The sequence below is a fragment of the Sphaeramia orbicularis genome, chromosome 1 (assembly GCF_902148855.1).
Source record: "Sphaeramia orbicularis chromosome 1, fSphaOr1.1, whole genome shotgun sequence".
Classification (NCBI taxonomy): Eukaryota; Metazoa; Chordata; class Actinopteri; order Kurtiformes; family Apogonidae; genus Sphaeramia; species Sphaeramia orbicularis.
In genome coordinates, this window is record NC_043957.1 from 25,681,138 (window position 1) to 25,695,642 (window position 14,505).

The 14,505-nt window shown below is 36.0% G+C and overlaps 1 protein-coding gene across 1 annotated transcript in view; it reads right to left on the reverse strand.

Moving 5' to 3' along the window:
* lcor (ligand dependent nuclear receptor corepressor) overlaps positions 1-14,505 on the reverse strand; it is a 161,674-nt gene that overhangs the window by 24,876 nt on the left and 122,293 nt on the right. The window contains exon 5 of the mRNA XM_030132628.1: positions 3,698-4,183. Coding sequence (XP_029988488.1) covers positions 3,698-4,183 — 486 coding nt within the window. The remainder of the gene's footprint in view (positions 1-3,697; positions 4,184-14,505) is intronic.

Below are 14,505 nucleotides of genomic sequence, written 5' to 3' on the forward strand. Positions count from 1 at the left end.
GAAAAATTTTAGTTCAGTCAGTTTTGTCATTGTTACATTACATATCTAGCAGAGAAATGCAAAACCATTTATTTATTCATTTCATATGTCTACTAAATACAGCTTCTAACATTTTCAGTCTTGTACACAGTAAATATGTTGAAAAAGCCAAATTATGAAAAATAACTTTTGCCTTTTACATTGTCCAGTCACTGGATCATTTTTAAATATAAAACCTTTTATCCAGGCTTTAAAAATGCTATTTGTTTTCTGAATTTACATTCACCTGTATTTAATAACTACATGCATATATGTTAATGTGGATAATCTCAGTGAGAATTAATCTGTAGGGTGTGTTTATGTGTGTGGTTGTATATGACTTATTTATTTATTTATACAGTCATGTCTGGAGGCAAAATGTAGGTCCATCAGTGTGATTGATTAAATTTGAGGGTTGAGGCTTGTTTTAAGGTTTGATCTTTGTTAGGTAAGGGTTAATGTCTCCAGGTAATGAATGTAAATCAGTGTAATGCCCTGTAAACACATGAGGGGGAGAGAGAGAGAGAGAGAGAGATAATATGCGAGACCGGGGCAAATGTAAATGCCTAAATCTTTTTTGTAAAAATTAAGGAGGCTTAGTGTAAGGAGATTCTAAAAAGCTGGTATTAGAGTGCATGACCGGTCACACTGAAGCTGAAGGTTGAAGCTGCGAGCTGTCGCTTCAGCCCTGCAGTCTGTCTGATGATAGAAACACTGACCCCCTGCTGCTTTAGTTTGATTAAACCCAGACTGAATCCCCAAGCTACATTTCAGAGCTTGGTGTACAACTGTGAAGACTTACTCTGAAACATGATGACTTTTCACAGATTCTTTCCATGAACAGAATGTCTATTAAATGAGTATGAGTCTGTATATGAGTCATGTTCATCTTCAGAATGTCAGGGGAGTCAAACATTATGGGTACATGTCCCAGGCTCAGGAGTTTATTTTAGTGTGCTAGTTTTAATTCTCAAATCAAAAATATCAAAACTGCTGTTTTACAGACTCGCATCCCTGAAGTCGAATAGCATGTTAATTAGTAAGGTTAACCATTTATATCAGTTCTGTGCAGTAACTAGTTACATGTGACAGAGTTATGTGAGTAGATTACAACATACTGTAAGTACAACTGGAACTGTTACACATACGCACAAAGAAATTCAATAATAATTACAGCACAGAGGATTTATAAAGTGCTTTTCTAAATACTAACAGAGGCTTTACATCAGTATTTTTCAACCTTGAAGTCGGATGGAAACAACTGCTTTACATGAATTAAAAAAATAGGACCAATGATCCTGTATTTCACCAACATATTGTGTCAAGAATCAATGCCAAGTTGAATTTGTCAGGTTGTTGGTTCTGCTGCTATGTTAGAGTCCTGTGGTCTAGATGCAGGAGATCAATCTCCCAATAAAGTGGGTGGAACTTTCACTGGAGGAGAACTTAACCAATGAAATGAAAGTCCATATATGCCTTCCTATCAGTGCTCAATAGTAACTATACTGATTTCTGTAACCATTTCCATGTTATAAGGCATCAAAGTATGGACCACAGGGTTCCCATCAGTTTCTTCAAGTTAAATTTAAGACTTTTTAAAACCTTTTTAATAATTCTTTGAAAAGAATTTAATGCCCATTTCAAAAATCATTCCCAAACTCAGCTTTCTTGGGCGATGTGTGAGTGACTAACGACTGGATGGATGTTGGGCTGAATGTTCTGTGATCATTCCTCACCAGGGGCTGCAAAGTTAGCCATAATTGGTTCCTAATTTCAATATAAATTGTCGGTTTGGAACGGATGGAACTGAGTAGACTAATGTTAGTTTCTTTGCAGCTTGGCCATTTAACAGACACATTTAAACACTTTATTATTGCCTTCCTATATCTGTAGTTTAATACCAAGAAGAAGTGTTGATTCTTATTGTCTGCGATCAAATGAGCGTTTGTTTCTTTTTGTGCCGTTCGCCTGTACAGAGCTGGAGAAAAGGGCATTTGTCTACTCTGTTCCTTGCACATGGAATATGTTGCTAAAAGACTGCAAACTGACTGAACTGATCTCCTTGAATGCTTTTAAATCCAAACTCAAAGTGCTAGAGAATAACTCAATGGCATGCACTTGTTTTTCATAGTATTGACTTGTCCTGTAAATTATTGTATGTTTATTGTATATATGCCTTCACAATAGCTGGTGGTCTATCGGCTGGTGAGCCAGTTAAGAGTTTATGGCCATTCAGATCTGGTCACGAACAGTTACCTATTGAAATGTTGCAGACTGCAAATGGGCTCCATGTGTATATACTGTGTTTGGTAAGAAAAACCCTGGACAAAACAATTTCCTTTCACTACTATTACATTTTATTTTGTTTGATTGTTATCAGTACTAAGAACTATTGTGAGGTTTACATTACCTGGTTGAAGTCATGTTTTCATGATTTACTCTTTTTAAAACAGTGACGTCCTGATCTGGATTTTTTTGCTTCCAATCCGATCCGATTTTTTTTTGGGATTAGTTTTGCTGACACCGATCCAATACCAAACCGGTACGGACTTTTTACAATGAAATTTTGATTTAAATTTGTAGTCATTATTTATAGGTTATTATACTATCATTTTACTGTAGATCATAGTTGGGCTGAATGTGGAACTTGAACTAAAACAAATCTGACACCTTTGACTTTTAATAACTTTAGTATAATTTTTGCACTTTCCAAATTCATACTGTGCGACAAATTAGAACCTTATGTTTGCCACTGTTGTAGCGCGTCAATGGACAGGTCCGTCCAGGTATTATATGGGGGTGGGTTCAGTGTCGTGCGTTAGTGATGTGAAGCGGGTCGGGTTGGGGCAGGTCAAAAGAATGTCAGTTTATTTGCGGGGCGGGTTGGGTCAGGTCAAATAATTCCACAAAAGCCAAATGGGTTGAAAAAAAAAAAAACAGACTCGCGCATCACAACCAGACCTCAGAATGAGTATGAGCGCAGAGTGAAAGTGAAACTTATAGATGCTTTACTAGTTCCACTAAGCCTCCTGCTGTTGTGCAGCTTTTCCCTACCTCCAGAAACTTTAATTTGAGGGGGCAGGACATTTGAAAAAACTGACGTCAACTGACATCATGAAAAAACTGAAATTTATTAAGAAAATAAATTGCAATTTTAACAGTATTATGCCTTGGCTTCTCGTTTGCACGTGTACATTACAACATTTACAAATCTATAGGCAAAATATTGTTAAAATTACACTTACTTCTCTCTGTTTTTTAGAATTTTTTTCTGTAAATGTAAATATTTTCATGTAATTTTTACTTTTTTTCTTTATACTTTTTTTAAGTGAAGAGAAGAATTTGGAATTGAAATTTTTTTACAGCTTATTATAATAGTATTTTACTGGAGATTGAGTTGGGTTGAATATGGAACCTGAACTAAAGTGACTGTTAATATCTTCAGTGTAAGTTTTGCGTCCTACGGGCCGGTTTGGACCCTTTGGTGGCCTGTTTTGACCTGCTGACCGTATGCTTGACACCTGTGATCATGAGAATGTGATTTGAATCAGTTTATCTTTATCAAAAAATGCTGCTCCTGTGATTTGGCTCTTGTGACCTATTTGGATTTGACCTTAAAACTACACGTTAGAAGTGATAGAAACAGCGAGGATGTGAACGTCTGGGTGTGTGTTCTCACCCTGCTGGCTGGGCTCCGGTTCCACCTGGTTCTTCTTGACAGTGAGGTCCAGCGGGCCGTCCTGGTCGGCCATGAGAAGCTTACTGAGGACGGGGTTCTGTGCAGAGGCAGCAGCTGTGCCCCCCCCTCCACCGTTACTGGCCCCCGTACCGTTGCTGCTCTGGGTGCAGGCAGAAGCCGAGGCGGCGGCAGAGGAGGAGGAGGCGGAGGGGCTGAGGGCCGGCCCTGGGGTCGGGGATGGGGAGGAGGAGGCAGAGGCAGATGATGGAGGGGAGCTGGGCACAGGCCGGGGCCCAGGGGGGGAGCAGGGGGCCGGGGCCAGAGACGCCGCTCTCGGCAGGCTTTGGTCCTTCATGGTGCCGTTGGGCAGGGGCGGGTCGTCCTGAGTAGTTTTTGAGGTATATTCGGCAGCGAACTGGCGGATCATTCGCTGCATAATCTCACGAGCCACTAGAGGAATGTGAGGGTCTGTGAAACTTGGGAGTTCTGAGGAGAAAAAAACAACGCAAAGGAGTAAACAGATTAGCATCAGGTCCAGTCATAGTAAACACGTTAGCATCAGGTCCAGTCATAGTAAACATGTTAGCATCAGGTCCAGTCAGAGTAAACACGTTAGCATCAGGTCCAGTCATAGTAAACACGTTAGCATCAGGTCCAGTCATAGTAAACACGTTAGCATCAGGTCCAGTCATATTAAACATGTTAGCATCAGGTCCAGTCATAGTAAACACGTTAGCATCAGGTCCAGTCATAGTAAACATGTTAGCATCAGGTCCAGTCAGAGTAAACATGTTAGCGTCAGGTCCAGTCATATTAAACATGTTAGCATCAGGTCCAGTCATAGTAAACACGTTAGCATCAGGTCCAGTCATAGTAAACATGTTAGCATCAGGTCCAGTCATAGTAAACACGTTAGCGTCAGGTCCAGTCATAGTAAACACGTTAGCATCAGGTCCAGTCATAGTAAACACGTTAGCATCAGGTCCAGTCATAGTAAACATTGTTAGCATCAGATCCAGTAATAGTAAAAATGTTAGCATCAGGTCCAGTCATAGTAAACACGTTAGCATCAGGTCCAGTCATAGTAAACACGTTAGCATCAGGTCCAGTCATAGTAAACACGTTAGCATCAAGTCCAGTCATAGTAAACACGTTAGCATCAGGTCCAGTCATCACCACATTTACTATCTATCCATATTTTATCCTGAACATGTAATCCTGATAAATAATCCAAAAAGACCTCCAAAGCAGTATTTAATCCTGTTTATTGTCTGGCATGTACGCACCATGATACATCGTGCAAATTATATATTTATGAAATAACCTGAGAGGCGTACATATATCTGTACTGCTTTTAACTAATTGCTTTTCATGGTGTTATTTCTCACACTGGTGTTATATTTTATGTGTTTGTGCATAGCATACAGTCTTTAATAACACCATATCTGACTGAAAAAAAAAAAGATCCTATTCATATATATTTAGATACACTATATGGTAAAAGGATTGGGGCACATTGAATTCAGGTGTTTCTTTTCTAACAGGGGTCTGGGATACAAAACAATAATGACAAAGGTCATATAGTTTTATAATATGATAAAGATCATTTCATATCAAAATAAAAGAACTACGTTATGGCATTTGTCATTATTGTTTTGTATCCCAGACCCCTGTTAGAAAAGAAACACCTGGGTTCAATGTGTCCCAATACTTTTGTCCATATAGTGTACTTGTCTACATTATCCTGTTTGCTTATTAAAGAAACTGCTGATGGCAATTCTTCCCAGTTGCAAGTAAAAATACTGACATTTAGACCATGCACTATTTTGTGACTATCTTTTTTTTTTTTTTTTTTAATAATGCAAAGCAAACAAGTTTATAGTCACTCCTACCCAAAGCATCACCCATATTTAAACTTATGAAGAGTTCAGTTAATATTTGACAGAAAAAACAACCCTGATTTTCAGTCACAGCTTTCATACTTCCAGCCAGACTTTCACTTTTCTGCTGCTTTATGTCACTCCCGGTGCAAAAATACTAGCATCTCATCTTTCTGTCATGACTTTTGACCACATATGTTCCTCCTGAGGGTTCAGTCTTGGACATTTGGACTGCTGTTTGATTTTTTCCAAAGCTCAAAGTCTACTCGATTAATATCACATTCAAGCAAAACTGAGGTGATTGTGGTAAGTCACTACACAAGCTTCCTTTTTTTTTTTTTTCCTCTAACATAAATGTACACATTAGGCCTTTAACCCCTGAGACATTATTCTGGGTAAAAGTGCTGTTGTGAATTTGCATCTGTTCCAGTGTTTTAAAAGCTGCTGTAAGTATGCGCTTGTGTTCCTTTTCTTCGGTGGTTTTGTTTTACTGTGTGTTTTAGGGTCAAAACAGGGTGGAATAACAGAAAAAGACAAAAAGAGGAATTGAAGTTTGACAGCTTTTTACTAAATAAGGCACTCAGAATGTACATCACTAAGTATTGACCTAGTAAGTATTTGAATTTTGGCCCAGTAGTTCTTATTGTGAGACTCTTTTTTTCTACATCAGTTCAGCTCCTTTTTGGCACCTGGTTGAACTCCAAAAAGCAGTTACAAAGCAGTTACACAGTAAAAAAAAAAAAAAAAAAAAAAAAGTGGCTGTTGACACAGTACTGTGGCACGAAATATCGTTTTTTCTATTACCACAGAGTCAATCAGCGCCCTCGTTATATCATGTCTAGACTGGTAACTTACATTCTGAAAAAGTACCAAGTCAATCATATGGTGAATGGGTCAACCTGGGACACAGTGGAGTGGATTTGGTAATGTATCGGACTGCAATGAGGAAGACCTGGGTTCATTCTCTGGTCGGAATATCACTTTTTTCTTTTTTTTCTAACGATTTTCAAATATGGGGTGGCGGGTGGTGCACGGCGCTGGTACATAAATCTGACATTAATATAAACAACGTTCAGAGTACAGAATTTCACAGGACCACAACACTCAACGGACACAGAACTTAAGTCACACTGCACACTACCAAATCTATCTAACATGTAGCTCCGCCCACCTTCTCCAGCCTCCAGAGCAAACAACACCATAAACAACATATAAAGTATTTAGAAAAAATAATTCTTATTCTATACTATATATTATCACTAATTTGTCATTTCTTCTATCAATTGCCACAGTACTGTGGTAGCAAAATGCACAAAAGAATGAACTGAAGTATACGCCATATATGACCACAGTACTGTGGCAACGAAAGGCGAAAGAGTAAATAAAACAAAACAAAAAAAAACAAGAGGCTAACTGGCTCTCGTACAAATGCTACCATTTGATTGGTCTGTGGCAAGACAAAGCGATATTTTGTGCCACAAAAAAAAACAAAAAACACCACAACACTGCAAACAGTAAAAAACAAAAAATGACAAGGAAAACAGTGTAAAAAAAAAAAAAAAAAAAAAAAAAATAGACCAAACTGTCTATTTTTATAGCAAGTCGGTCTCACTCACTGCTCTGTGTTTTGCTCCCCATTACACAGGCAGTGGGGGGTGCACTGAGCATGCTCAGATGTCTATGGAGAGAACAAGGTCTGTTCTATCAGAACGTTTTGAAAGTTTCCTTATTGAGAAAATGGTTGGTTTTATGAATATTTAAAATAAATCATGCATTCAGAACGCTCACTACAGACACGTCAGGGGCTAAAGGGTTACACAAACCCTATATTTCTATGACCCCCCCCCCAAAAAAACAAAAAACAAAAACACAACAAACAGACATTGATCTCATTGGTCAATACACGTTTAGCAAAACAGCAACACTGACAATCATTATTAATACAGTAATCTGGCATTGTCCCAGATAAACTGGACTTGTGTGTAAAACAGACTTTCACGCATATCATCAAGTCAAACCCTAAATCCTCCGACAACACACTAGCCCAAAACACTAATCCTGAAGCTATATGCCTAAATAATTACATAGTCTACATTAAATAGCGCTTAATTCTGCCCATGGAACAAGATTAAGGCACTGAAATGGTAATGTACAGAAGATGCACGTCAGTTTCACAAACATCTGGATTCCAACTGGACTTTTCCTTTGAGTAACTGCCTGGTGTTACATTCTGTGCTCCAACTAAGTACTACACAGAGTAAATATGAAAAAAAAAAAAAAAAAATGATGACCTCGCAGCCTATATCCGACTGAACTCTTGATTTCTCGTGAGCCTCCAGACGCTGGAGGCTCTGTTCAGTCTGGGCGAACAACGCAGTCTGCAGGAGTCAGCTTTAATTCATCAAATCTTGACATTTTAATAATTTTTCTCTCTTTTTTTTTTTTTTATATCCCCGTTGTCTTTTCTAGTGTTTCTTCCACTTCATTATGACTAAAGCAGCCACTTTTTCCTGTGATATTTTGCGACTTTGTTCTGAAATGGTACGATTAATCTCATCTTGATGGAAGGGTTTTACGGAAAGAGTCACGAGGATGAACGATAAACAGACAAAAATGATCACACAGTGTGGTTTTACAGAAGAATCTTAAAAGATGACAACAATGAGCAAAAAGAAGAAGAAAAACAAACACCTGACCCCCTTTTCATTAATTTTCACAAAAACATGACATCAAATGGCTTAGAGAATATACACACATTTATAACTCTGAAGAACAATAACTTTTTACATGTCAAACACTCAGATCCAATTCTGTACTGATTAACCCTTTCATACACAACTTATAAAACTGGGTGGGATTACTGCTCCCAAACACGCTATAAATGTGTCCAGTTGGATTATTTTGATTGAAATACACATATTACAGTCGATCATTTGTAACTTACAGACAGCTTCAATCATAAATGTACACTGTTGCCCATAAAATTGAAATAATGTTGTTTTCAGACACATTTCTCTTTTTTTTTCCTATTTAACCCTTAGGGGTCTGAGCCTATTTTGACCATTTTTGAGTACTTTTGATTTTGGCTTTATATACTATATAAAGAAATGTTTATTATACCCATGTTTAATATCTTTTTTTCAGCACAACTTCATCTATCTCATCTGCCTATTACTTTTTCACTTTAACCTACTATATCAACAAAAAAGGCCCAAAAAACACACAAAAAATATAAAATCCGATTTGAAAAATGTATATAATTTATTGCATAAATAACATAAAGATGCTTAACAAACCTTTTCAAAGACTTTAAAAATGAATATTGGTTCCAAATATTAGGTATATAAAATTAAAATTGTAATAAATTGAAACTATACTAAAACATTTAACATAAAAGCATCTATTATTATTATTATTATTATTATTATTATTGTTGTTGTTGTTGTTGTAAATATAAGTTTGAATAGCACCATGCACAGTATGGTTTATCTAAGTGGATGTTAAGTTAAACTGGACACTTTTCTATTTAAATTTATTGTAACATCAACCTGTCCATGGACTATACAGTCGTGGAAAAAAATTATTAGACCATCAAAAGTCGTCAAAAACAATGGTTATGCAATCAACTACTAACTCCTGTGTGTATCATGTGACTAAAAAAGACAGAAAAAGAAAACATGGACTGCTATTGATGATATTGATGTAACAACTTAAGTGATTTTGGTTATTATCAAGAAAACATGGAAAATAGCCAAATGTCAGCTCTGAAATTAACCTGTTATGAGTTATTTTAGTCATTATCATTATATTTGTCCAAACAAATGTACCTTTAGTTGTACCAGGCATTAAAATGAACAAGAAGTTGAAGAAAACAAGGGATGGTCTAATAATTTTTTCCCCATGACTTTAGGTGGAAATTAAGATTATAATGCTTTTGAGGTCAATGTATGATATTCAGTAAAAAATCTGGTATTTTCCCATGTTTTATTTACTGATCATGTAGGTGTTCAACTCCATTGGTTTTATTGATGAATCAGTGTTAAAAAGCTGCTAATTTGGAGTAATTATTTCAAATATTGTTGCAAATACCACCATGCACAGAAGGGTTAAAAACAACAACATTAATTTACTGTTCTCCAGAGTCAAAAAACTGACATTTTTACTGTGCCATCTGAAAATGAATATTGATTACTAATTATTTGGGTACTGTCTAAGGTTTCTGGAGTGAAATGAAGAATTCTGAGAAAATACGAAGATAATGTAAGTTTATTTTACTGTTTTTTAAATATATTATTTATCATGTAAGGGACAGTCAATGACAATGATCAGAAACTGTATCTCTGTCCATATGTTTCATTAGATTAGTGAACGCTTAAAGGAATGTGTACATGAACAAACGAATCTGCCAACCCTGAAAAATTACGTACAATACAAATACAGTACATTTCTCTGTAATATTGTTCCTATAATATTAGTATTAACACTGAACAATAATATTTTTAACATTTCATTTGTCACACAAAGGCCAAAATTAGATAAAGTCTGGATAAATTACAGTTTTATTTGAACTATTTTTGTAATATTAGTTATATTTTATGAAAATGAGTCTTCACTTCCTGTTTTTTTTTTTATGTCAAACTGTGATTGAATATTGGCCTATAAGGAGGTACTGCAGCCGTTTGTTGTTTGTGATGGATCGTTAAATCCCCTGTTAATGTTATTTGACTTCTGCGCTTGTGGCTCTATGTAAACATGACTCTATTTGTTCTCGTCACCACTGAAATAATCTCACTGAAGTGTGTGTTGCAGGGATGTCAAATGTCATTTCCTTTCAGGGGCCAACTTCTGCCCAGGTTGATCTCCAGTGGGTCGAACCAGTTAAATAACATAATAACCTAGAAATAATGACAACTCCAAATTTTTCTTTGTTTTTGTGCAATAAAATAACATTAAATTATGAAAATATGTACATTTTATATACATACATATTCATATACACATTACGTTGTATTCCAAGCATCCGGTGTTGTGACTTCATGTATCGGCCATAAACAATAGCCAATTAAAGGGTTCCACCTGTCAATCATCACACTATACTTCCGATCAAAATGCTTAAATGTTTATATAATCAAAACTAATTGTGAATAACAATGCTTTTTTCCACAAAGTGTATTTAATTTTTAATGCCTCTGGACATGGAATTTAATGCTTTTGAATGCCATTGAAGGCCTTAACTTTCACAAAATCTATTTACTAACTTTTAATGCTTTTTAATGACCCACAGAAACCCTGATTTATACATCTGCATTACAAGACATTAAGTAACAGGCAAAATATTGTTAAAATTGTACTTATTTTTCTTTAGACATTTCCAGTTGTTCATATATGTTCAGATTATTCACATTTTATTAAAGAATGAATGAATGAACGGTTTATTTTGGTTTGTACAGTAATCACCACACACAGTACAACAACTACAATAAACACAAAAAACAAAAAAAGGAATAGGCCAGAAGCAGGTTATTTTTTGCCTATCCTTCTCACCTGACACACTATTTACATTCATTTAAATGTGTACATCATCGAGTATTGTCATTATAAAAAAAGAGTCAACAACAAAACAAAAATACATCTACCATCTCCACTTAATATTCCTGAATGATCTTATACTTAAGGCATTTTTAAACTTTAAAAACAAAGTGAACAACTTAAATTCATCAAGTCCATTCCAAATTTTAACACCCACAACCCAAATACATCTGGACTTCACATTTGTCCACACTTTCAAACATTCAAAAATATAATGACCTCATAAATTACAATTACTCTCTCTTAATTTGAAGAACTCTTGAATGGTATTTGGAACAATATTATTTTTTACTTAATAAATCATCTCTAATATTTTAATATATACAATATCTGGCAATTTTAAGGATAATTTAAAGGATAGTTTGTTCATGTAAATATTTTCATAATCTAATGTGTTGGTTTTTTGTACTCAAACACACACACACACACACACACACACACACACACACACACACACACACACACACACACACACACACATGTTCCCTAAACTTTCTTGTATGAATTGTCACAAAGCTCAGGGTGGACTGACCCACTCAAGGAAATGTTTGTGAAAACACTCAGCTGCTCTTTAAAAAACAAAGCCTTGGATGGACCTTTGCACCAGTCACTGCTGTTACACAATAAGCGTTTCATAAAAGCTTAAACAGACCCTGCACATTTACAACCCTGTCTCCAAGACATAACAACCAGTGTCAGCTGGTGCCAAACCAGAGCGTATGAACATAGGAGTTCTGAATATGTGAGTAAACGCTTCATTCAGCTGATGATGTTTGTCAGAACTCTTTTATTTTAATGTTGGGCTTAAAAAACAACTTGTATCTCTATTAGCTTTGGCTTAGGCCATCACTATTCTGACAATATTTGCTGATATCAGCCAATGTCGTTATCAACAAATAAAATGTCTTTTCACTGATGGCGGTGGCAGATGTTTAACTATCATTACTAATAATTATCATTATTATTTGAGTCTGTTTGGATCTGTTTTCAGTCAAAAATTATGTGACGTCACTTAAAGTATTCACATTCAATTTTAATTTAATTTGGCATTTAATCCTTTAAGACCTGGAACTATTTTTGTGTCTGTCTTCCAAATGATGCCCCCCCCATGTTTAACCTTTCATAACTAATTTATCACCATTTATTATAACATTATCTTCTGCGTTTTGCATTTTTCAGTGAAAATCAGGTGTTTTTCTATTTTGAATTCACTGATCAAGTAGATGCTCATAAGTGTCTACACTCAACTCCATGGGTTTTACTGGTGAATCAATGTTGTAGAAGGTGACGGTGTTTCCATATCTGATGACCATGAAAAGATGACAAACTGTATTTTACCTCAGTTATTAAAATGTACTAATAGGATTACTGGTTGCAATGTTATTCCACTAAGTGCTTTCTTATTCACATACATAAAACCTTTCCAAACCTGGGATGTAAACAAGAAAAGCAAACAAGACCCAAATAATAAATGAGCAATGTTCCTGAAATAAGACTCTGTAGCTGCAGCACAATGGCGTTGGTGTCCATGTAGGTGAAAAACGGCCTTGGAAATTTTTTTCAGCTGCTGTTGTTTTGGCAGTGTTTATTTTCTCTACACTAACCATTGATTATTCGTGTCTGACCTTTTTGCCTTTCCCGTTTTCACAAACCCATCCTCCGTCCTGATGAACACCCGATTCATTTACACACATCCACATTTTATGTTTCTGACTTGGTAAAAGACACATTACAACCACTTTTCCCGTTCGATATTGGATTTGTGTCCTGTCCTTTTACGTCTACCTCCCGACAATTGTACAATGATGACAAAAATGATGGATTTTTCGGTGACAAATAATGCTTCCATACAACAAAGCCAACAGTATGATTACATTTCTTGCAAAACATAATGTGAGAAGGCTGATATTTCTAACGAGGTGTAATTGGAGTTGTTGTGTAGTTAAACATAATTTCTTGGAGTGTAGCTGCAGTGAGGTGCACGGTTCCAAAGTCTGACCCACAGATACACACTATATCACAGGTGTCAAACTCCAGTCCTCGAGGGCCGTTATCCTGCATGTTTTAGAGATTTCCCTCTTCCATCACACCTGGTTCAATTAATGATCAGCTCACCAATATGCTCTGCAGAAACCTGATAATGATGTAATGGCTTCCAGGTGTGATGGAAGAGGGAAATATCTAAAATATGCAGGATACCGGCCCTCAAGGATTGGAGTTTGACACCCCTGCACTATATGGACAAAAGTATTGGGACATGTTGAATTCAAGTGTTTCTTTTCTAACAGGGGTCTGGGATACAAAACAATAACGACAAATGTCACCATATAGTTTTGTATTGGGATGAATATCATTGCGTTGGTTAGATTTGTTTAAATTGTTATCTTTGCTTCCAAAATGCCTCAGAGATGGTTTTTACGTAATTTATTTTACTTAAAGGAGTCATATTTAGCTTTTTTTTTTTTCTTTTTAATGGAATTATGCATTTTCAAACATTTCCCTGTGGTCTACATAAACTGTAAATGCTATGTTTGGGTCTGAATTCTTAATGCAGGCGTGTCATTCAGCCCATTGTCAATTAAGTAAAATAATAACATAACCTACAAAAACATCAACCACAAATTTTTCTCTTTGGTTTAGTGCAAAAATCAAATTTGATTATGAAAATGTTTACATCTATAAACTAACTTTTCACAAAAAAGGTGAAAAACCTGAAATTTCTTAAAGGAGTGATATTTAGCTTTTTTTTTTTTTTTTTAAAGGGAATTATGCATTTTAAAACATTTCCCTGTGGTTTACATAAACAGTAAATGCTATGTATGGGTCTGAATTCTTCATTAATTCAACTCCACAGGTCCATCTTCAACCTTATTTCTGAGTAATGACACTAGAAAGGTGGTTTTGAGCGCTGGCCCTTTAAATACAAATGAGCCACTTCATGTCCCGCCCCCTCCAGGCTGTTGGCTGTCTGCTCTGTCCCGTTCAACCAACAACTGAACATTTTAGGAAATTGGCTCAAACTTTGGACATATTTTCAGTATGGACTCAGGAAACGAAGCCAGAGCCACAGCTTGGCTATCACTGCAAATTTGAAAATGCAAATTTAACACCCTCAGAGTTGAAATTAACACCAAGCCAGGGTTTATATGGGAACCACCAGTTAAGTGTTAAATTAACACTTTTGAAAGTGTTAAAATGATTAAACTATGACAGTGTTCAGACAAACTCTTCAAGTGTAAAATATTAACACCACAATATATGAAAAGAACACTAGATTAGTATTCAAAGTTCATTAATTAGTGACACCAACAGAGTTAACTATTCAACACTGCACCAGTA